The following is a 22479-nucleotide window of genomic DNA, read 5'->3' as shown; positions in this document are numbered from 1 at the left end:
ATAAGTGGTAATGGGATGGGTTAACATGCCCCCTTAAGACCAACATACATAAAAAAGGTGGACCTCCTAGGCCCTACGGTTCTCGAGATATTCACAGAAAACTGTCTCCGGCCACCTACAGGCCAGTTGGTGTATAGTAACATAAATTAATTTATTGTGTGGCCCCCCATGAACGGAATTCCACAAAACTTGGCGTGCATACAGAGGGTCTCATAATGATCCTACACTTCCAATTTCGTGCAGTTTTGACTATGTTAGGTCACAGATACCTTCAATTACAACACCTCATTTTTACTTTTTTGTGTTTAACTAGGTGGCGCTATACATGAAATGAGTGGTTATGGAATGGGTTGACATGGCCCCTTGAGATCAACATACAAAAAAAAAAAGGTCCTCCTAAACCCTACGGTTTTCGAGATATTCACAGAAAACTGTGTCTGCCCTACCCTCCTTTCGGGGGGTCCAGTCCAGCGGGGGGGCTACAGATCAAAACGAAAAACGATGGTTCCATGCTATCCATGTGGGGTTACATGCCCACCAAGTTTCGTGTACCCCGGTCTTTCAGTGTCCCGGGAATCATTGACGGAAATTTGGGCATGCGAAAAAGAAAAAAAAAAAAAAAAAAAAAAAAAAAAAAAAAATCTGACTAAACCTATATGACCGCCGCTTCGCTGCGCGGCGGTCATAATAAGTCCCGACAGGGCGAACCGGACCCCGACCCGCAGAGGAAGGGTCTTGTTCCGCCCTGAAGGGACTTATTTTGAATGGTAACATATTTCCAGTCAATAGTGAAAGTAACTGTGTGTAACTGTTTTTCTTGCGCCATGTGCCGGACATTTCATAACGTTTCATAACTAAACCACACCCAATATGGACTGGACAAACCCCGACATTTTGTTAAACTATTCGCCAGTGACCATGTGTTTTAGACTGTCATGATAGGGCCCTTCGTTCCAAATATACAGTAAGATATGAATATCAGGCCTAAATTTGGAGTGGGGCAGGGTGGAGGTCCATGCTCAGCGTCTCTCTCGGCTCTAGATTGAACCTTCAAAGCACAATCACCCTAACTTGATGGAGTTGAGGGAGTCAACAACAACAGTAGTGAGTAAATAACATAATTAGTTGTCAAAAATCAATTTATCGTTTATCAAACATCTGATATTCGGTTATTAAGTGATGATGCAATAATAGGATGATAAATCTCTTTCTGGGTCCAATGGCTTTTTAGAGCCGCTCGTTTTTCTCCATAGGGAGTAGAATAAACTATTTTTTCCGCTATTCAGAGTAGCCTTTAAGAAAGCCGTCACCCTACTACTCACTTGTTACCTCAATCTAACAAAATCCTATTTTTCACAGAAGCCTGGATGTTACCTTTGATTGTATCATTTGGCTGCACAGTTACAGTAATTACTCTGTTAAAGTTTTGTTTTACTCTTACTAAAACGGAGTTGCGAAAACCGGCTGGTTGGGCTAGTAAACATTTTTTGACGAAAAAGCTGGTGGACCTGTGACGTCGGACTTAACGACCGGATAGGATTTGTGCCATTGCAAGTGCGTCATTTGAAACAAGAATGCTGCAAGAATGTTACTGTGCTGATCCAGATAAAATGTGTCCAAGTTGGGCACACGCCCACTTGATGTGCTTGAAAATTGCAAGGGAAGAATGCTAGCCACTAACAATAACACAATCCACCACACCATCCTAGGGTGCTATTTCAAGTATTTCACCCTTGAGCAGTGGTTGTACCAAAGTCCTAGGCAAGACCCTCCTTAGGCAAGACCCTCCACTCAGCGGCCATATGGCAATGCTTTTTGGGCACTCGTCGGGCATCCATTTCGGCAGAAATGCGCATGCGCAAGGCTACACGACACCAATCTTGTTCCAGCGGCAAGATCACAACACATGATTGGCACGATGTCTTCACAACACACCATATGATTGGCTCAATGTATTCACATCACACCACATGATTGGCTCAATATATTCACATGTCGACATTTTGCCGAGGAAGGGGTGTGATATGTGTAGTAACGACCATATTGGTGTTACAAACTAGCCCCATGCATTTCTATGGAGGGTTTTTTGAGTGCTGTGTCTCCTCATTAGAAAGTCTCTGGTTGTACTTACTGTTGTGCTTGAACACTCGTATCGTAGCTGCCGACAACCTGGCTCCCAAGACAAGAGACGCATGGTTGAGTTCGTCACTCAAGATAAGGCAACCCTGTGAAAACAAACCAGAGTGAATATCACACACACGCACACACACACACACACACACACACACACACACACACACACTTAAAAAACCTCTCACAAGCAACATACAGTACAGTGTTGAGAACAGATAGGGCTGCAGGATAGACAGGCAGTCCAAACAGACTGAATAATCATGAGCGCTTTCCCTGGCTAAAATCAAAGGTTTCTCCACGAGATTGTTGTTTTGGTATGGCGCTCCCCAAACTCCACCACATCCCCTCCACCCCTCAGCCAGCGTTTGTCTTGTATGGCCTTATGGAGCTGGCGGGGCCACCCTGATGAATGTGTCTCAGTGGCCGGGCTTCTGAGCCTGGCCCCGGGGCCGCTTGGCCTGTCCCAACAATAACAGCAGCTGTCACACTCAATCTGCCCCTGTGCAGAGGCACTTCAGATGGCCTCCTGCCCCGGCCATCGCCTCCAGGGCTGGGTGGGGGCGGGGGGTGAGCTGGACCGAGGGCATCTATGGGTCTGGGGTAATCGCCCTCCTCCGGCTGATGCACCCCTCGTTTCTCCACCACTTAAACTGCACTGCCTTAGGCAACCCCTGCTCGATCCTCTCCTCTCCACCACCACCACCACCACCACCCCCCCTGTCTCATCATATCTGCTAGTGAGCTACTCTGTAGCTACTCTGTAGTTGTAGGGCAGCCGTGGCCCACTGGTTAGCACTCTGGACTTATAACCGGAGGGTTGCCGGTTCGAGCCCCGACCAGTGGGCCGCGGCTGAAGTGCCCTTGACCAAGGCACCTAACCCCTCACTGCTCCCCGAGCGCCGCGGTTGAAGCAGGCAGCTCACTGCGCCGGGATTAGTGTGTGCTTCACCTCACGCCACCAGTGCCCTGTTCGGTGGGTCTGTGTGCCAACAGCGACGGGTTCTCCGTAAACACATGCCATGAACTGATCCCCCACCCCCACCATGTCATCTGCTGTCTACACCACTGACTCTAGCCCTTTAGCTACTGCTTGCTTTAATTAGGGATTGTAATGAATGTGTCTTTGTTTATTTCCCTTTTTAAGGGATGTTTTGGAGCTTCTGTTCTCCACCGAGGCCCTCGGAGAAGTGTAAGGGAGTATCGCTACGCATAATTAACAAGCTGCTCTGCAAGAGCTGTGTGTGTGTGTGTGTGTGTGTGACTAAACCGCAGCACAACAGCAGCAGCAGCAGAGCCTCTAATAGTAAAGAGGAATGTAGTCAGAAAAAAAAACACACCTTGCCCACAAGCGCAGGTATGTTCATGGAGTTTGTGGCGAAGCCCATTCCAAATGTCAGGGAAGACTCCACCCCTAGGAATTCAGCCACGAGCTGCTCTAGCTCCTCATGTATACTCAGGTTACCTGCACAAATGAGAGAGAGAGAGAGAAAGAGAGAGAGAAAAAAAGAAAAAAAAAGAAAAAGAACAAGTCAGGGCAGGGCAGGATCAGATAAGGACACTATGAATGGAACTCAGGCGAGAACAAACTATGACAGCAATGTGTACACTTATGCTTCTCCTTTAAGTCACAACTCTGTTTGACAAGCATGTAAGGAGTGTGTCATCCTGTTACCTTCTAGGGTTGCACGTGTTTGTTTGTTTGTTTGTTTTCTTGTCTAACACTTCTGTCTGGGGGTCATTGTTCCAAGTTAGCGTTCATAGAATATCTTATTGTACAATAACACATTTACTGGGCATTAACAATGCACAAGTCAGCCTACTGTGCATCTTTTCCTTTGCCCATCTGTGTCCATCTATTCCTTATCGGTACACTGTGAAACACACATAAATGAAATATTAAAGATGAAAGATTAATTCGATAGAGATAGATAGATAGATAGATAGATAGATACTTTATTGATCCTCAAGGGGAAATTCAAGGGTCTCGGTAGCATACAGACATAACACACAACATGCACTTACAGCAGAAGTGGTAAACATAAGTGTAAGTATAAACATATAACTAAACTCCACTGTACAATAAGACAGTAGAAGATAAGACAGATAAGAAAACTAACAAAACTAAAAACTAAATACACTATATAAATGAAATTAAGAAAGACCAATGTGCTTGAGGGTGATCAAGCATAAGACGCTTGTAGTGACAGGGCTGGGACTGGTGATGTGCTAAAGGGAGTGAGTGCCATGGTGAAGGTGCAAACAGTAGTCAGCCATAGTCCTTAGTTATGTGTGCCTGGCAAGGTGCTCAAGAGAGTGAGTGTCATGGTGAAGGTGCAAAAAGTAGTCCAACAGTGCAACAGTGCAAGAGTAAGGTCTAGAGACCAGCATAAATAATATAGACAAATAGGGGAGTAAAGTGTAATGTAGACAAGGTAAAATAAAAAACTATTTCAGTGCAAGAACAGGTTGAGGTAATAGGGTTATAGCCATTCATTCATTCAGTATTGTATCAGAAGCCTGACCGCAGCCATTGATCATGTGTGCTAATATAGCATGAAAAAAAAAACAGTGTAGCAGTAAAACAGTAGAGAAAACATTAGGCTGTGTACAATAGTAGAACAGTAGTAAAACAGTAGTAAGCAGTAGTGAGCAGTCAGTACTCAAAAAACATGGACATGGAGAGGGTGGAGAGGCAGACAGACTAAGCAGAGAAGTCTATCTCTCCTCTTCCCTTTAGTGAGGCATTGTACAGTTCAATGGCCCTAGGAACAAATGACTTCCTCAGCCTTTCAGTTGTGCATGGCAGTGAGCGAAGTCTCCAGCTGATCAAGCTCTTTTGGTTTTTGATTGTGCTGTAGAGCGGATGACATTCATTGTCCAAGATGTTGATCAGTTTGTTTAGGGTCCTTTTGTCAGATATTGAAGTGATGCACTCCAGTTCAGCTCCCACTACAGAGCCAGCCTTCCTTACCAGCCTGTCAAGTCGCCCAGCATCCTTCTTCTTTGTGCTTCCTCCCCAGCATATTACTGCATAGAAGAGGGCGCTGGCCACAACAGACTAGAACATCCTGAGGAGCTTGCTGCACACATTGAAGGACCGCAGCCTCCTCAGGAAATACAGCCTGCTCTGACCTTTCTTGTAGAGTGCATCAGTGTTGGTTGACCAGTCCAGTTTATTGTCCAGGTGGAGACCCAGATACTTGTAGGTGCTTACCACCTCCACATTGACCATATCAATGGAGACTGGTAGCAGAGCGGGCTTAGACCTTCGGAAATCCACCACCATCTCCTTGGTCTTTGAAGTGTTTAGTTGAAGGTGATTGAGTTTGCACCACTGCACAAAGTCCTCCACCAGGCTCCTGTACTCCTCCTCTTGCTCGTCCCTGATACATTACATTACATTACATTACATTACATTTGGCTGACGCTTTTTAACCAAAGCGACTAACAACATGGTAAACAGTAAGTTTTAGAACAATTCTCACAATTTTAGGACAGTTTAAAAAAAACATTAGAGTACCTCTAATGTACTCTAATGTTTTGGAGTTGTAGGAGTAGATTAGTGTGATACACCCCACAATTGCAGTGTCATCAGAAAACTTCTGCATGTGGCATGACTCGGTGTTGTAGAGGAAGTCAGATGTGTACAGGGTGAACAGGACTGGAGAGAGCACAGTTCCCTGTGGCGCTCCGGTGCTGCTGATCACAGTGTCAGAGAGGCAGTTCTTCAGTCTGACGAACTGTGGTCGCTCGGTCAGGTAATCTGTAATCCAGGTTACCAGGTGAGCGTCCACACCCATCTGCAAGAGCTTGTCTCCCAGTCTGAGGGGTTGAATGGTGTTAAAAGCACTTGAGAAATCAAAGAACATGATTCTCACAGCACTTTTCCCCTTGTCAAGGTGAGAATGTGTCCTGTGTAGAAGATAAGGTCATACCTAAGACCAGCCACTTTGGTCAGAATGTGCCTCTCCAACTCTCCGAGCTCATTCTGACACCTTTGTTTAGATTAAACTGCCTGCCTTTGGATCGTTGAGCCGGTCAAAGTACAGAAACCACAGTGGACGACCTCCACACAATCAAATGGTTCCACGGTGCCAGGTAGACCACCTGGCTTTTAAAGCTGCCTCTTGGAGATTTGGTCTACTGTTTCACACAAATGAGTCAGGCCTATTCTATAAGGCACACCTTTTCAGACCTATCTAATGCCCTAGGTCTACAGAAATAAGGATGAACTCAGTGCACAATTACGGTTCATTTCAAAAGCATGCTTTAAGATACAGTAGTTTAAAGGGACACCAGGCAACGTTTTCGTGTTAATTACTCATCTTCGTAAGTCGGTATATGGTTAAATGACTCATTACAGGGCGAATGAAGACTCTCTCGCCCGCCCCTACTGCCTGTAGGAAGAATATCCTGCTTGCAAGTTCAGTGTATCGTACCCGCCGACCGAAGCAGGATCAGTTTACATCCTGCATCCACGGCACAGAGGCAGGCTAACGAAACGCTAGCGATTGTTGCAAACGTGTGTATAATGGCAGAGCCGGCGAAGAAGCAGGGAAAACCCTTGACGGAAGATGCAAAGAAAAGGAAAAGAGCTTCAGACCGAGCGAGGGGGAGTTTCGTAGAGAAAAAGCATCAGGCTTGCCTGGTGTCCCTTTAAGAGAAACACACTCAAGGTTCTCTGAGCTGGCCCTGGTGAATAAGTGGATACTTTTCAATTTGCACATTCCAAAGAAATTACTAATTTCATTGATTCATAATCCAGACAGGCACACTGACCCTTGTGGGTTTCCGTGACATGGAAAGCGGCAAGACAGAGGACAGACCTTTTACGTGATACAATTAACATTCATTCACCACACCATCTTTTTCTACCGCATTTCATATCTCCCCCTCATTTCATTCCCAAGGGTAGGGTGATTTCAATGAACCCGAAGTGCAACAAACCAGCATTGTCCTAGTCTGTTCCGTCACCTACTGCAGGTGTTTCTGAATTCTGAATAGCTCTATACTCCACTCAAAATTAAATCAATCTCAACAGTCCTGTGGCAATCACCTGGCCTTTGGCTCAGTATATACTGTGGGGCTTGCCTACTTTTTAATACATACTAAATGAGCAGCTGGGAGAGAGAGAAAGAGAAAGAGAGAGAGAGAGAGAGAGAGAGAGAGAGAGAGAGAGAGAGAGAGAGAGAGAGAGAGAGAGAGAGAGAGAGAGAGAGAGATTTAGGCTACAGTTCTATCTGGCAGGGCAGCGTCAGGAATGCTCCATCAGCAGTCTAGCAGGTGTCATTGCTGTCTAATAAAGCTAGAAGTGAGGAAGGGCTCTCAGTACCTGACACTCACAAGCACACAATCTCTCTGTCTCTGCGCCTCACCCCGACACACAAGCACACACCCACAGCAATATATCATCTGCCATGTGGTTAAAGCTTCACCTGTCATTTGCATTGTCACTCTCACAGACTACCAAGAGGTCATGATGTGACATTTTTTTTTTTTTTTTTTTTTTTTTTTTTAAAAGGTCCACATTGTACAGCTAAATTTCATAGTTAATCATTAGATATCACAGCTATTTTCAAACATGCTTTAGTTTTATTCTTAATATGGTACTGACCATATCCTTGCATGTCACACATACAAGAGCTATGACTGTGTTTGTAAATGTGCAAAGGTGAAGGAAGTCAATAAAAGACAGTTAGGTATTGTTGATGTTTTTTTTCTGTTCTGTTAATCATAATGGTAAAATGGTTAAAAAATGTAGGCCCACCTGTGAATCATTGGCAACACACAGATTGTTTCTGTGACACAGCTACTATAAAGCTACTGTGGAATTTCAACAGGGCAACACAGGGTTACGTGGAGTAGTTGACGGCCCTTTTAAAAGTTTTTATCATGGGGCTATTCTAGCCTTTATGCAATAGGATGGAGAGGATCAGACAGGAAATGAGTGGGTAAAGGGGGAATGGGTTCAAGAAATGACCTCAGACTGGGCCCTCTGTCCTCGTGGGGATTAGACTAGTACTATGGAAAAGTGACGCTACCACTAATTCAGAGGGTCAGGTATTAACATATGACTGAGATAGAGAGATGTATCTACAAGATATGATTTGTTATTAAACATACTGTAGATACTAGATACACAAGGATTATTAACTAGCTATGGTAGCATGTCGTACCGATCCCTTCATGTAAGCTACGGAGCTGCATGCATAAAAAAAAATTAATGAATAATGAAGCCCTCAAAAGGTACCGTCAGGGATTATGGTTGACATCACGTCTGTTGATACTTGAACCAAACACCAACAAAACACCAGACTCACCTATTTCCTCCCCAAACTCTTTCCTAAGCAGACCAGACCATGATTTACATTTACATTTATTAATTTAGCAGACGCTTTTATCCAAAGTGACTCACATGTGTCAATCATATTACATGGCCCATTGTCCCCAGAGCAACTTGGGGTTAAGTGCCTTGCTCAAGGGCACAACGGTGGAAGCCTGGACTTGAACTCACAACTTTTCTATGCTAGCCCAGCATCTCGACCACTACGCAACCACCACCAAGCCCATTTCAAAACTGCCATATACAGGTAAATAAATAAATCAATCCAGTGAGCAATAGAAGGACTTAGTACTCCAACCTTTACAGGAACTCTTATCACTGATCACATGTCTTTTTTTTCATTTATCCCCCTTAACCACTTCCTGTTTTGCAGGGGGTAAAATGCTGAGTGTTTCCACCATGTGTAATGTGCATGTGTTTCTTCTCACTAATGCCCTGCTTTGTTGCATAGGTAGACTGATCTCATTTAGCAAGTAGGAAATGCATGAAAGAAATAGGAAATGAGATGACTGCCTGAAAGAGAGAGAAGAGTTGATGTTCTCCATCTCTCTCTTTCTCTCACACATACACATGCAAGCAGACACACACTATCATAGTAGAGAGAGAGAGAGAAAGAGAAAGAGAAAGAGAGAGAAACTCTAGTCTGCACACATACTATACACAGCTCAGGAAACCTTTGTGGTCATACTCCACATACAGATCGTACAGACTGTCACGTTTCGCTTCATTAAGGATGTTATGATAATATTCCTATGTACCATACTGTCTGAGTGTACAAATGGCAAATAAAAATCTCTATGTCTATCTCTAAACAGGGAAGACGATCAAACTGCTAAACAGACAGCTTTATATGGGCACACTAGCAGCTCCCGAACAGAGAGCATCACATCTCTTACACACTGGTACCTACATCTTGAATGTGACCTTGTTTGGTAGCTTGACAACACTCACTTAAACACTGATACTATTTCCACTGTTTCAAACAGTCACCACATAATGATCCCAACTTTAGCTTCACATAATTCAGCAATGGCTAAATTATTAATTTCACATTAAAGTCAGAGAGGGGTAATTAAAGATTCTTGCTATGTAATTGATGAAGACGATAATAACCGGATGGATAGAAAGAAACATTGATTAATGCAAGAAAGAATAATTCACTCTTGTTCTAGCATGAGGCTTGCATTTTTAGGGGGAAAATATATAAAATAAATAAATAAATAAATAAATAAATATATATATATATATATATATATATATATATATATATATATATATATATATATATATATATATATATATATATATATATAAATATATAAAATTCAAAAATATAAAATAGATTCTGATAATGGATTCAATAAGCAAACAACCAAGAAAGACAGGGGTCTTTTTTATTTTTCCTTTGAAGTGCCTCTGAGATGTTCCGGAAAAAAACACATCCTTTTTTGCGCTGCTTTCGAGACTGCACTACTGAAGGTTGTAAATCTGCCACACAGCCATTCATTCAGTCACTCACCAAGCTCCTGTCTAGTGCCGCAGACTCCCGCCCCGTACTTGCTCAGCTTATCCGCCACAGTCTGCAAGAAGTCAGCATTGTTCTCGGCAAAGCCCAGGTAGTTGTAGGACCCCATGTTTATCACATTCTTTATGGTCTTTCCTGTCAGCCTGTGGACAAACATACATTCCTTTTAGTCACTTAAGTCCTGTTTTTACTGACTGAACTGTCCCTTACAAACACACCTTGTCTTCTTTGTTCTCATTATAAAGGAATGAATAGGGACTGGGTCTAGAAAAATCAAAATCAGTTTCACTCACAACCTGTAATACGTGAGAGTTTGCATGTTTAACATTTTTAAAGTTTCTGTGTTGAATACTTTGATTGTGCCTAGAGGAGAAAATACCGATAGGTCCAGTTGTAGTCATCGGTTACCCTCTCCATGAGGTCAAACACGGGACCGGGCACGCTGCAGATGGGCCGGTTCCAGTTGTCACGTACTCTCATGTATAGATTACGGGTGTAAAAGTTCTCAAAATCTTGGTAAAGGGGAACAAAGTCCTGTGAACCAAAGACAACGTTAGACGCTTATATGCAGGGCTGTACAGTGCTACATATATGTAGCACATGCTAAAAGAATCATGATTTACTAGCTTAGCACGGACGACATCTTATTTAAAATGTTTTCTAGAGTGTATCCTAGAGATGAGGTGTTTGTAACTACATACCACTGTGAGAGATTTTGTGGATTGTACTACACGACTATCACCCTCTGTAGCACGAGTGCTAAGAGCAATAAAAGTGAACATTCTGCCTAGTTATATGTATGTCAATAATTGTGAAACCTAGTGATATAACTGTATTATCTTCCTGTTACTGTGTGTTGCAGAGAGGCATTAGGTGATATGGCTAATCATTCAACAATGATACAACTGTGTTTCAAGACTACACACTTCACAAGTTCAGAATCACACCTAAAGTGCTTAAGGCTTCCTATGCAGTTTTGACAATTTCTTCGCCTTTTGCACACAGTTTTCTCTAGAGCTCTCCCTACAGCTTCAGAGTATATATTTTACGATACTCCTCACTTAGTCAGTCTACTGTTTCCTCTTTCCCGGTTTATTCGCTTTCTGCTTCTTTTCGATGGCTCTGCCATGACGAATGTCTGAGAAACTCCATCGCTACCTTGTTCTAGCTGGTGCCTGGCGTGTATATTTGTAGTGGCGTAAAGCAATTCGTTACATCGCGAGACCGCAAGACTTTCTGACTCTGAGACCGATGGCCCGTCGGACCAAAGTTGCAAGGGTGGTTTTTCTGCTCACAGACGCTAGGGAAAGCGGGACGGCCACCATTCAACCCGGAAAAAGTCATATAACCATTCCAATGACTAAGGTGAATTAAGCTGAAGAAAAAAAAAACTACATAGTTCCCCTTTAAAGCATTGTCAAATCAGCAGGGCCACTATGGAAAACAAATTTGAATGATGCTCAGTAAGGCTTTTGTTATTATTTTTAACTGAGATATGAATTATTTTTAACTGAGACATAAACGAGCAAAGACCAATCTATTGCACAGAGCAAGGGAATGCTCACCTTACACGTGCATGAAACCATTTAGAAATCTAATGAGACCAGGATATTATTTGCAGTGTATCCCAATTGCTGACATAAAATTTAGCCTAAAGACCTCAGTTGTTTTCGCATGCTGCCTGGCCTGGGATCGTGGGATGACACGTCCGATTAGTGTCAGGGCTGCAGCAATGAAGCAAAACCCACCTGAGATCTAATTAGGTGTAGTCCCGAAGCAGACTAACTGCCTAGTGCCCTGGCAACCCTCCCTATGCAGCACCCAGATGAAATAAACAATGTGACATCATAGGCTACTCAACAGGACAATGCAATGTCTCTGCAATTGCTATCAAATACAACTTAGAATGCTCTCAGAAAGAGAAAAAAATGCATGCACTAGTTCAGTGGTCCCCAAACTACGGCCCGCCACCTCATTTTGGGTGGCCCCCCAAAACATGTCACTGTCCGTAGTATATATCATCCGGCCCGCACGGGAGTACAACATCGTCAAACTAAAACCTCCGCAATTTCCCCCATTCATTCTCTATGGTGAGTCTTAACAGTACATGTAATACTCGTTTTGTCCACCGGTGGTTGTTTTGGCACTGTTTTGCGTTTGCCATCGAAAACGGAATGATATGTAGGCCTACCTGCAAACAATGTAAGAGGGCTATGCTGACTGCATCAGTGCTCAAAGTATTTTAAAAATGTATCAATTAATTGTTAATAACTAACTAACTTCTATTCAAGTCATATTTCTGGGACAATTATTTTCTATTTTTTATTCACTCTTTCAAATGTTCATACAAAGAGTTCACAAAGTTCTCATCAGGTGACTGAAAGTTAGAATGGTGGTCATTTCAGACCACTTCTGCACTTCATAAAATTCTCATAGTTTGAGAACTTTAAATTATTTGTAGGATATTCACAACTTGAGCTGTGTATGCAAAGACACAGAATTCAGAGTTCACACATTTTTTAATAAAATATACTTTTGGGACTCCCTGCTAATACTTTTGGGAATGCAAATAGTATTATTTAATTTTACACTGATATGGCATGATGACAATATAAACACAGCTAACAATGGTATTAAATTTCAATAGCCTATGATTAAATGTAATAGAATATTCAACTAAGGTAGACTGCTGTTGTTCACAGCACTAAGGTATTTATGGTTACTGATATAGAACTACTCCGAGTCTCTGGCCCTCTCTTGGAGCCAGGCATAGTGAGCTGGCCCTCGGAAGAAAAAGTTTGGGGACCACTGCACTAGTTAGTCAGCTTGTGTGTTGTAGTTAGGTGATTAAGTGTTACCTTTTGTTCATCCCGCTCCTGAGCAACATGGCATTTCTCCAGCCCAACTGCCCGCAGAAAGTCTCTAAAGTAGCCAAACAAGGTGACTATCCCGAATCCTATGTAGGTTAGGACGGCCACATGCATGGGCGCCTGTTCAAAGGAATCCTCTCCTCGCCGCTGAGGTCGTGGGCCTGTGCTGGTGCCATTTTTCTGCAATATAAACAGGAGTAATTTAATTTCACACCTGTTGTGGCTGCTATGACCCAGAGCCTCATGAAGGACGGATGCTCCTATCAGCACGCAATACATGAATCCCTGTTTCCGACAGAAAATCACAGGTCATAAACACTGGCAATGAACCCTGATCAGTTTCTCTCCTAAGATTGTTTTAGGTCAGGAGCATTAAAATGGTCCGTTATGCAGAGGCAGAAATGTGACAGTTGACCCTATCCTCTTTTACAAGTCACTGAAAACGTAGCTGGCTGACGTAGCTGACTGAGTTTGTGGCATTTAATGACTAAATGAATGAACGCAATATATGGGCAACTTTAATTGTTGTTATCTGTTTGTTCATCCATGTTTACGCACAGGTAGGATATTCAGTCAACAGACACGGCAGAGAAAGTAGCCTAGATGCATAGCTTAACTGTCAGACTATTCACAACGTGAAGTAAATTCCCGGTGGTGGTCCAGGAAGGCCGCTATCTTACTGTGATACACTAACTAAAAAATATTTGAAATGTGCGTTGCGTTCTCTTACCACAACTTTATTGTGAAATCCATTTTTCGTTGTTGCAATATTTTTCACGTTGTTTTGGTTCAGTGCATGTCTTACATGTCCATTCTGGGCGAGTTCAGCGGTTCTCGCCATGTCTTCGGCGGTCTGAGGGAGATCAAGGAAGTAATTTCCCAAGCGTAGAATCTACAGGTCTATGTGAAACCGGTTAGATGGGTAAATGAGTAGGCTAACCTTACCGCGGGGTTTGTCTTGTACACCGTCGTCCTACAATCAATTAAGATAGACTGATAGACAGATAACTGTTTAAGTTATACTGTACACTGAAGAAGTTTGATACGACAGAATGAATAGGGTTAGTTAACTTAACGTTACACGTCGACCAAGTTTCACTTCTCCATACGACATAAGTTACTACGACAGAATGAATAAGGTGTGTCAACGTACACACGATGACCAAGTTTCACTTCTCCATAGCTGTTAAACGATCCACTTTAGTGTCACATTGATAACTAACGAAGCAACCGCAGATGGCATCGCATGGTAGGCTATTATTGATAGGATACCGACGAGTGCTTCATAATAGCGGCACACCTGACTTCTTGTCTAACTAGGACAGTGACAGTTGAGAGAGTCTCAAGACAGTCGGTAGCGTCACGAGGACTTCAGTTCACGTTATGTTACCACGACTTTCCCGCCACGGGTTGTTACACCATCAAATTCTAAGCACTTCTACCTACGTCTTGTTACCAAAGGCTACAGTGACTTTTGGAGTTATTAAGTTAAAGCATAGACTGTATGAGTTAAAGGGTGTGACAACAGCACCAACCCTGTATACCCTGGTTGTGCAAGCAGGAGAGGCGTTGGCTCCTGTCACCGATAAGTAAGGTAGGCTGATCAGTTTGATAGTCATGTTTGTGTAGGCCCAGCTACTGCTCATGTTAAGGTGTGTTTCAGTGAAACAATTGCCTAGCCGTAGCCTATCAATGCAGATAAATGTGTGTCACAAGTCACAACAGCAAAGGATATGAGCCTTAAAAATACAGGTTCACCAAAGCTTGAGTGGAAGAAGGTTTGAACCTGAGCATATGAATGCGCGTGGGCGTTTCAGAGATACAATCACATGATAGTAGACACAGTAGTGTGTGTTTCTGTTCAGACATTCAGGCCCTTAAGCCACATTTTTCATTTGATAGCCTACAACAACACGTAAATGCTGCCTTGAGATAGGCCATGTCAAAACGCACAAATAACGTTGTCAACATAGCTAGTTAACGAACAAAATTATTCATACCCCTGGCAAATATTGATTCAATGTTGATTTTCTCTATATTTGTTCTGACTGGAAACACTTCCAAGGTTGTAAGACTGTCTGTAACAATGTGGTAGAAACATGGAATCAAAAAAGAAGCATTTTTTTTACATTTTTATGAAAAATGGCGTGTCCAAAATTATTCATACCCTTTTTAAATAATCAATGGAAAATTTATTTGCATTCACAGCTCTCAAAATGGTTCTTATAATACCTACCAAGCCTCCATGTCTCCACAATGATTCTAGACTGCACCTTTTTTGATGGATTGAGGTCTGGATGGTGGGCCACTCTAAAATATTGGTATTATTCTTGGTTATAACCATGTGTTGTTGATGTTCCAAAACAAGAGCGTAGCGAAATACAGTTTCTGTCGTGTTTTATTTGGCATTTTGTAAAATCCCATTGATTTCTGTTGGAAGACTCATTGCACGTTGATATTACTGCGCCACCGTCTATGCTTCAGGTTCAAATAGTGATGGCAGTCTGACACTGAAGCTTCCATACGTCAAAGATGGTTGATTACGAAGATACTTCATGAGAGGCCATTTCCTGTCCCTGGAAATTTATGCAAATAGAGTGGTGAAGTCCCGCCCCTTCTACTTCCGGTCCATGGGACCTATCTTTCAAAAAATTATGAACGGGAGTTAATGGAGAGATAACAATTATTTTTTGGTCCAGTTTGAATTGTGCCACAAATTTCACATATGATGTGTGTGAATTTAAAAGATAATTTTTCACGTCAAGAAAGTACTGTTGTTCGATAGACTTCAAAAGTTATGTTGGTTTTGTGCGAATCCACTCAGTGGACTACATCTCTCGTCTCGAACGATGTACGTCACCAACGTAATGAAACGATAAACGCTGTTATGCTAGTTAATGGTTGCATCTTGCTGCCTGCTATGTCACTTAACAGTATGTAATGTACAGTCTATGGACGATTACAACTTACCTGATGTGTTTAATCCTCTGACTCATGGTATTTTCTTTGGCAAGGAAAGCCCAATTAAGACCTGTTGCTGGTATGCTTGTACAATCTAGTGTGGCTGTGAATGAGCTAACGTCACTAGCGCGACTGATGGGTTTGTAGTCGTTGGAATTACGATCTTTCACAATGTTGTAATTCAATAGTTACGAAACAAACTGCAAATATCTTTACATGAAAAATTGTCTTTAAAATTGACAAACATCATATGGGTAATTCAAGGCACAAGTCAACCGGGACCAGAAAATAATTTATTTTTCGCCATAGACTGCCGTTCAAATTGTTTTGAAAGATAGGTCCCATGGAGGCAAACGGAAGGGGCGGGACTTCACCACTCTATAGGGTAGCAGTACACGCCCCGCACATTTATGCAGTGATCGGGCTCTCTTTTTAACGTTGAGGTCTATGGCAGAATTCCCAGAATTTGTCAAAGCCTTATTTTTCTGAGCAATGGATGCACATTTCGGACACGGTATCATGATCTCCAAACCCTCCTCCCTATTTCAGTAGAATGTCGTGATAGTATGACCCTCCAGTCGGGAGAAAATCAACATTAATGAAGGTGTACACCAAGTTTATTTTGTACTCCGGCTTGTCTGGCGTGGAACCGAGGCGTTCAAACGTAAGTCATACGTCAGTGACACGCCCCTATGCAGGCGGGAACTGAACCAGAGCCCGTCTCTGACTGAACTCCACTTTGCCCTCATAGACATGAACTAGGATGACCCATCTTGCTACGCATTCATTATCTTTGGATACGTGCTTCAAACCATTAAATTCCATTTGAACCACTGCTCCGAAGGTTGCTTTGGTACGGAAAAATCACGTGACATATGACGTCCGAAGCAGAAACTGCTTCATTCTCTGAATGTATCACCTGAGTGGTTTGCAGCGCCACCGCCTCGCGAACCAATCGTGCTGCCACTGCAACGGGTGGGGCCTTGTTTCTAGTCTGAATTATAGCGCGCTCAAAGCATAAACACTTTAGGCTAATGACTGTGTACATATTTTCAATTCCGAGCGAAGGAACTACTCATCCCATAAACCTCCGCGCCTCACTGAAAAAATATAGGCATTGCTGTGAATTATTACACAAAATGTAAAAAAACGAAGAAGTATTTCTAGGTTAATGATTGATGATATGACTCGTACAATGAAGGCTACAGTAGCCTAGCTATTGTTAACTAGCATTACCAACCTCCCTGCAAAACTCACCACACAACTTTGTAGGTCTTGTCCCTCATGCTGGCCTGAGGGACAAGACTGAAAGTCTTTGTTTACTAAGCCCCACTGAGAATGCATTGTTTTCATCATTGCTAGGCCTACTTGTAGGACTATGTGTTGTTCGCTGTTGTGTTCAGCTATGTCCAAAAAGGACCAATGCCTTAAAACCTAGGGCTGGACATAGCAGGAAGCAAGCAGGAATGTCAGTACAAAATCCAGAGAAGTAGTCACCCTATTGTAGGCCTATCTGTTTTGCAGTTGTTGATATCTAGCCCTGACAGGGGAGGGGACACAAAGCTTCCCTTGGCAACCCAAAGTGAAGAGGGTTTTTGATTAATTTGTTGCAGCTAGTATTTGCTTTGACACAGAGCCCACACATCTGTCAAATGTACCGCTACAATCCAGTCACCGGTTGCTATCCCTATGCTGAGGTGGATAGAAGATCCAGTTATTTTCTCTTCTGCTATCACTTCACATACAAGTAAACATGGACCCCTGGTTTTATAACTGGTGATATGTATTTCAATTGGCTGAATTATTTTTTTTTAAAGAGATGGGCGTAGCTTGTCCTGGCCTCGCCTCCCTGGAGCTGCCTCGCCTCCCTGAGGAGCTAAGCATTTGTAGCCTGGTGTAGCAAGACTGGGATTCTTATCATAATTTGAGTGTGGTGAAACGCCATTTGGATTTGGTTATGGGGTGTGTTTCAACCTAGTCTGGAGGTCAGCCTGAATTTACCCCACCCATAAAAATTGAGGATGTGAAATGCCTTAGTCACTGTTTTCTGTTCATCTTGTTGTTGTTTTTGTGCTGTCAATAACTTGCATAGCAGATGTGATAGCGGAATTTAAACACCTCTCTTCTACAGCAGCAGGGATATTGTTGTAAACAAAATCATTTCAAGGAAGCTCAGGCAGGGTTGGGGAAGTTACTTTTAAAAAGTATGTGTTTGCCCGTTACTCGTTACTTACTCAAAAAAGTAACCCGTTACTTTACTTAGTTACCCTCTATGGAAAGTAACTTTTTACGTTACTCGTTACTTTTACGTTACTTTTATGTTGCTCGACTTTGGGCAGAACCCAATATCTGTTCCTAAATGTATAGGCCTACATAAAGTTCTACTATGGAGGACATAACAGGTATTTCTTTTCTGCTATTTATTAGTAAAAAATGCCACAAACAGAGCACTTGACAAGGAAACATTGGGCTTATAGGCTTCAACACCACCACTAAAGCCCTATGAAACAATATCAAATAACATAGCCTCGATTCATCTTGGGCATATAGGTGAACACAAAATATATGAGGGCTTATTTTATATTATATACTCTTTCATTAAACAGGCGCTCCTCCGAAATTTGGTGCGAAGCTAGTGCAAATCATATCAATAGGCTGGCAGTTGAGTTAACGGCAGTGGACAAAATCAGGGCACAGTGTAGGCTACAACAAACACTCACATTACTCCCCTTAGTTTCGAGTTCGAAGTAATGTCCAGCCCTCAGAAGTTAGCGTTGACTGCGTCTCGCTTCATTGCCACCAGCCTCTGTCACGTACCATGTGGAGCTATGATTGCACTTCATGCTACCAGCCTCTGTCACGTAGGCTGCCGTGTGGAGCTTGTGCCTATTGCACAAGCGCGCAGCTGAGAAAGCAGCGTCGCTGTTAAACCTGTCCCTGGAAAAAGTGACTTTGCGCTGATATGAAAAAGGAACTACGTTACGTTACCAAATTTTTAGTAGTAGCGCGTTACACTACTTTTTAATCGAAAAAGTAGTTACGTTATTGTAACTCGTTACTTTGTAACGCGTTGCACACAACACTGAGCTCAGGTGACGTGGATGACTGCTTCACTGTTGCTCATCTGTCCATGATCATCGTATAATGCCCTCCCAAACGATTTGATTGGCCTGAACATATCTTAACCAGGCATATAGGCTTCTAAATGGAGCGACTCCTGACCGAATTTCCTACTCTCAAATTTTGTTAGCATGGTAAATTCGGGCTGACTTCCAGGCTAAGGAAGTTAAGCTGTTGTAGGCTCTTGTATCAGGCATAGATATTAGAAAGCTGGATACCGCGTTGTCCGTTGAGTTCTATTAGGTGGCATACGTGAACACGGCCGCCATATTGCTGTGGGCAAACACCTTGCTGTCTATGGGAAACACTTGCCAGCAATCAGAGACACCTGCTTCTCCATTGGACTCCAGTGACCGTTGCCCCCACCATGATGGCGGCGCTATATACGTACGTTCTGGAGCCCAATGCGGCATCTAGCTTTCTAATATCTATGGTGTCAGGCCAGCTGCAATCTGGTGTTCACAAACAATCCCGGCTCAGTAATTGGGAAATTAACCAACTGCATTTGGCTGTTGAGTTGTAATGGTGTGTTCGTGCAACTGGCAAGAGGGAAAACTTCACTTTTTAGAACTTCCCAGAGTTGAGAATGTTCACTTGCTAACAACAATCAGGCAAACAAGCTAGCCAGAAGACTACCATCACATAGTTACACAAAAGTAAACTGGAAAGTAACATCACAGTCCCCATGTCTATAATAAGGACTATCGTATTTATATATGGGATAAGTTTGTGTCTTTCATTATGCTAAATGATATCAAAATTTCAAAGAGGGGTGTCCCGAATTCAACAGAGGTTTAGGAGTGACGTTGCCAAACGTTCAGTATTGACATTGACGAAAACCAGAATGGTCCCACTTCCCCGTTCTTGAACTCACTACAATATCAACAATCTTTCGCCAGTATTGGCTGCCTGTGCCTTTAAGCTGTTGCAGGCGGTCATGGTGCCAGCACGTACCTTGGCATTTACAGAAACTGTCCCCCAGCCCCCCCCCCCCCCCCCCCCGTCCATAATTGCTTGGCAGGCGCCTGTGTTTCTTCCATTGCGTAAGAGAGTCAGCAGCTCCTCTAGCATGTTAGCCCCTTTCTGATAATGTGATGTAGAGGCAGAATCTTGGAGAAAAATGGAGACTTCACACTTGTAACAAATGATTCAGCTTGTCTTTCGAGATATTCGCATTTGGTGTTACAAGGACATGGTAAATCAATGGCACTCCTTGTGAGCTTCATAGAGGAGGATAAAAGGGCCTAAAAGATACCCATGAAATGTTGTGATAGACAAGAGAGAAATCTCACAAATTTAAACATAAACTCATGAGAAAAGTAAGGGATAGTCGATTACAATCAACAAGTGAGTAAAATCAAGTCAACAATGGTGAGTAAAAATAGTCAACAATGGTGAATAAAATAAAGTCACATCAAGACACATTAACAATACTACAAAAGCACTGCTTGACTGCTGTGTATGACTGCTGTGCACCTAACAGATATCAAAATGTTAAGAATGATGTTTCAAATGTTGCACTCTGAACTATTAACATAGTTAGTAAACATGATGACAATAACACCTTCACCTCTCCTTGCTCAAATGGAAAACTGGTTTTAGAACCAGCATTGATTTCACAGATGTTATTTACGCAAGTTATCAGTTTCTCTGTGGTTCGTATCTTTGAATCAGGACAACACCTGCTTGTGGATAACAGGTGCCAGGGAAGATCCTGCACCATTGTCTACCGTTCCGCTCATATAAAAACCTTGCTTCAACAGTTGAGCCTCCCTTACTGCCTTTATCCTGTCCTCTTACTCTAAAACACTGGCAATAATTCCTCCTCCATGAAAAACCCCTTCCTGACTCCAGTGTTTCCCACAGAATTGAATTCTATTTGTGGTGGTAGGTTTGCAGAATTAACTTGAATGCAACAGTTTTTAACAAATTAGCACAGCGTGGTTATGATGCAGATTTAAGCACAATTTAGCCAGTGAACTTTTATGCCAACAATTGCAGGATTGTTAATGTTTTCTTTAAACGTGCATGTAGGTAGTTGAGATACAATGAGAGGCTGTGCAAAAGTGCACATAGCTCTACTATAAACTAATTCCATCCAATTTAAATAGCACAATATGGAAAATCAGTGTGGTGGTCAGTGTTGATATTGTGGTGGGCCGCCACAAATGTCAATGTCAATGTATGGGAAACACTGTGACTCCTTCCCAGTTCCCGGTTGCTTTTCTGTTCTCATCAGGACCGATACAGTGCCAAAGGCTCTTTTGGTGGCGGGTTGTATGATGTCTTGATTGAGTGCTCTGTCTAGGGTCCAGTGGGGATGGCACGTGCCATCAGCAATTAGTGAAGCACTGGGTGAGCATTCTCAGATTTTATTTTATGTTATCAAATAAACCTGTTGGGAACGCGGAAGTGAGGGAAGCTGCAGCATTGAGAACGGAGAGAGTTGAGGACATAAAAGGGGAAATGAGACTATCAAAACATCATACACATGCACTATACGTTCAAGGTGAACTGAACGTACAGGAAGAAAGGTGCCGAGAAAGAGAGAGGAAGGGAGACAGAGGGGTATGGAACACAAGCAGGAGAGGAGAGACAGCATGTGCGTGGAAATGGGGTGGGGGTTGGGGGAGGACCCTAGCCTTGCCTGAGGCGAGCTGAACTGTTGAGCGACGGGTACCCGTGTCACTCTTAATTAGAAGCGGGGCATCGCCTGCAACCGTAACCGCCCTGAACCCTTTTCCTGTGCTCCTCGGGCCCCAAGTGTCCGTGTGCACGAGCCACCATTTCCCACCCGTACATTTTCCACCGCTTTGGGACCCATTACAGCCCAGATCTGTCCGACCTCATTAACAGCATTAGAGGGGTCGTTTTAATTTATTTATTATTTGAATTCCCATGGCTTGTTTTTTACTCAATATTTATTGCGTGAATAATCAGAGCTCAATCTTTTAATACCACTGATGGATTGTTAAGGGAAGGAGAGTGTGAATACTTTTGTGGTGGTGGGTTATCAGTAGCTATGTTATCATTTTCAATGCCACTTGCCGTTTTTGGCGATAGCTTTTCAAAGCCCAAACTTTCACCCAGGAGAGTCTGGGTGTTTAAAGCAGATATTCCCAAACTGCTGAGAGCACAAGATGGCTGCAATGAGCTCTCCATCAAACGAACTAAAGGCTGCGTGTTTAAAGTCAGAGGGAGATTTCTGTTTGATTATAATACAAATGTGCCAAATCCTACAGGGAAATGTACAATTTCATAACTTCAAGGCGTTCCTCTGATGTTTTGCAACATTTGAAGCTTGTTTTCCATCAAATATGTCTTTGCACAGTCACTGCCCTCCCTCCACCCCAACTACACACACAGCCCAACACCTTTTTCCCAAAAAGCCTTTCATTGCTTAAGTTGTGGAAGTGATAGGGACAGCTGCTTTATTTTCTTCAAAGAGGCTAGTGCACCTCTTTTGACCCCTGCTGTTCAGAGCTGCTTGATTGTGGATGAACCGAGCCGCTGTGCCTCTGAATCAC

At 42.9% G+C, this 22479-nt stretch overlaps 1 protein-coding gene across 2 annotated transcripts in view; it reads right to left on the bottom strand.

Annotated features, from left to right (window-relative positions):
• sptlc3 (serine palmitoyltransferase, long chain base subunit 3) overlaps positions 1–14247 on the bottom strand; it is a 39054-nt gene extending 24807 nt beyond the window's left edge. Inside the window, exons 1-8 of one of the 2 annotated variants that reach the window (XM_042065299.1) lie at positions 14025–14247; positions 13817–13844; positions 13602–13724; positions 12860–13051; positions 10381–10535; positions 9996–10144; positions 3471–3595; positions 2132–2225 (exon numbers count right to left, since the gene is read on the bottom strand). In XM_042065299.1, coding sequence (XP_041921233.1) covers positions 2132–2225; positions 3471–3595; positions 9996–10144; positions 10381–10535; positions 12860–13051; positions 13602–13712 — 826 coding nt within the window. In that variant the 5' untranslated portion in view covers positions 13713–13724; positions 13817–13844; positions 14025–14247. Of the gene's footprint in view, positions 1–2131; positions 2226–3470; positions 3596–9995; positions 10145–10380; positions 10536–12859; positions 13052–13601; positions 13725–13811 lie in introns of both variants that reach the window. The other variant, XM_042065298.1, reaches the window with a different exon arrangement.
• Between the last annotated feature and the right edge of the window lie 8232 nt (positions 14248–22479).

This window comes from Alosa sapidissima, chromosome 16 (assembly GCF_018492685.1).
Source record: "Alosa sapidissima isolate fAloSap1 chromosome 16, fAloSap1.pri, whole genome shotgun sequence".
Classification (NCBI taxonomy): Eukaryota; Metazoa; Chordata; class Actinopteri; order Clupeiformes; family Clupeidae; genus Alosa; species Alosa sapidissima.
This window is presented reverse-complemented; position numbering and strand designations above follow the sequence as displayed.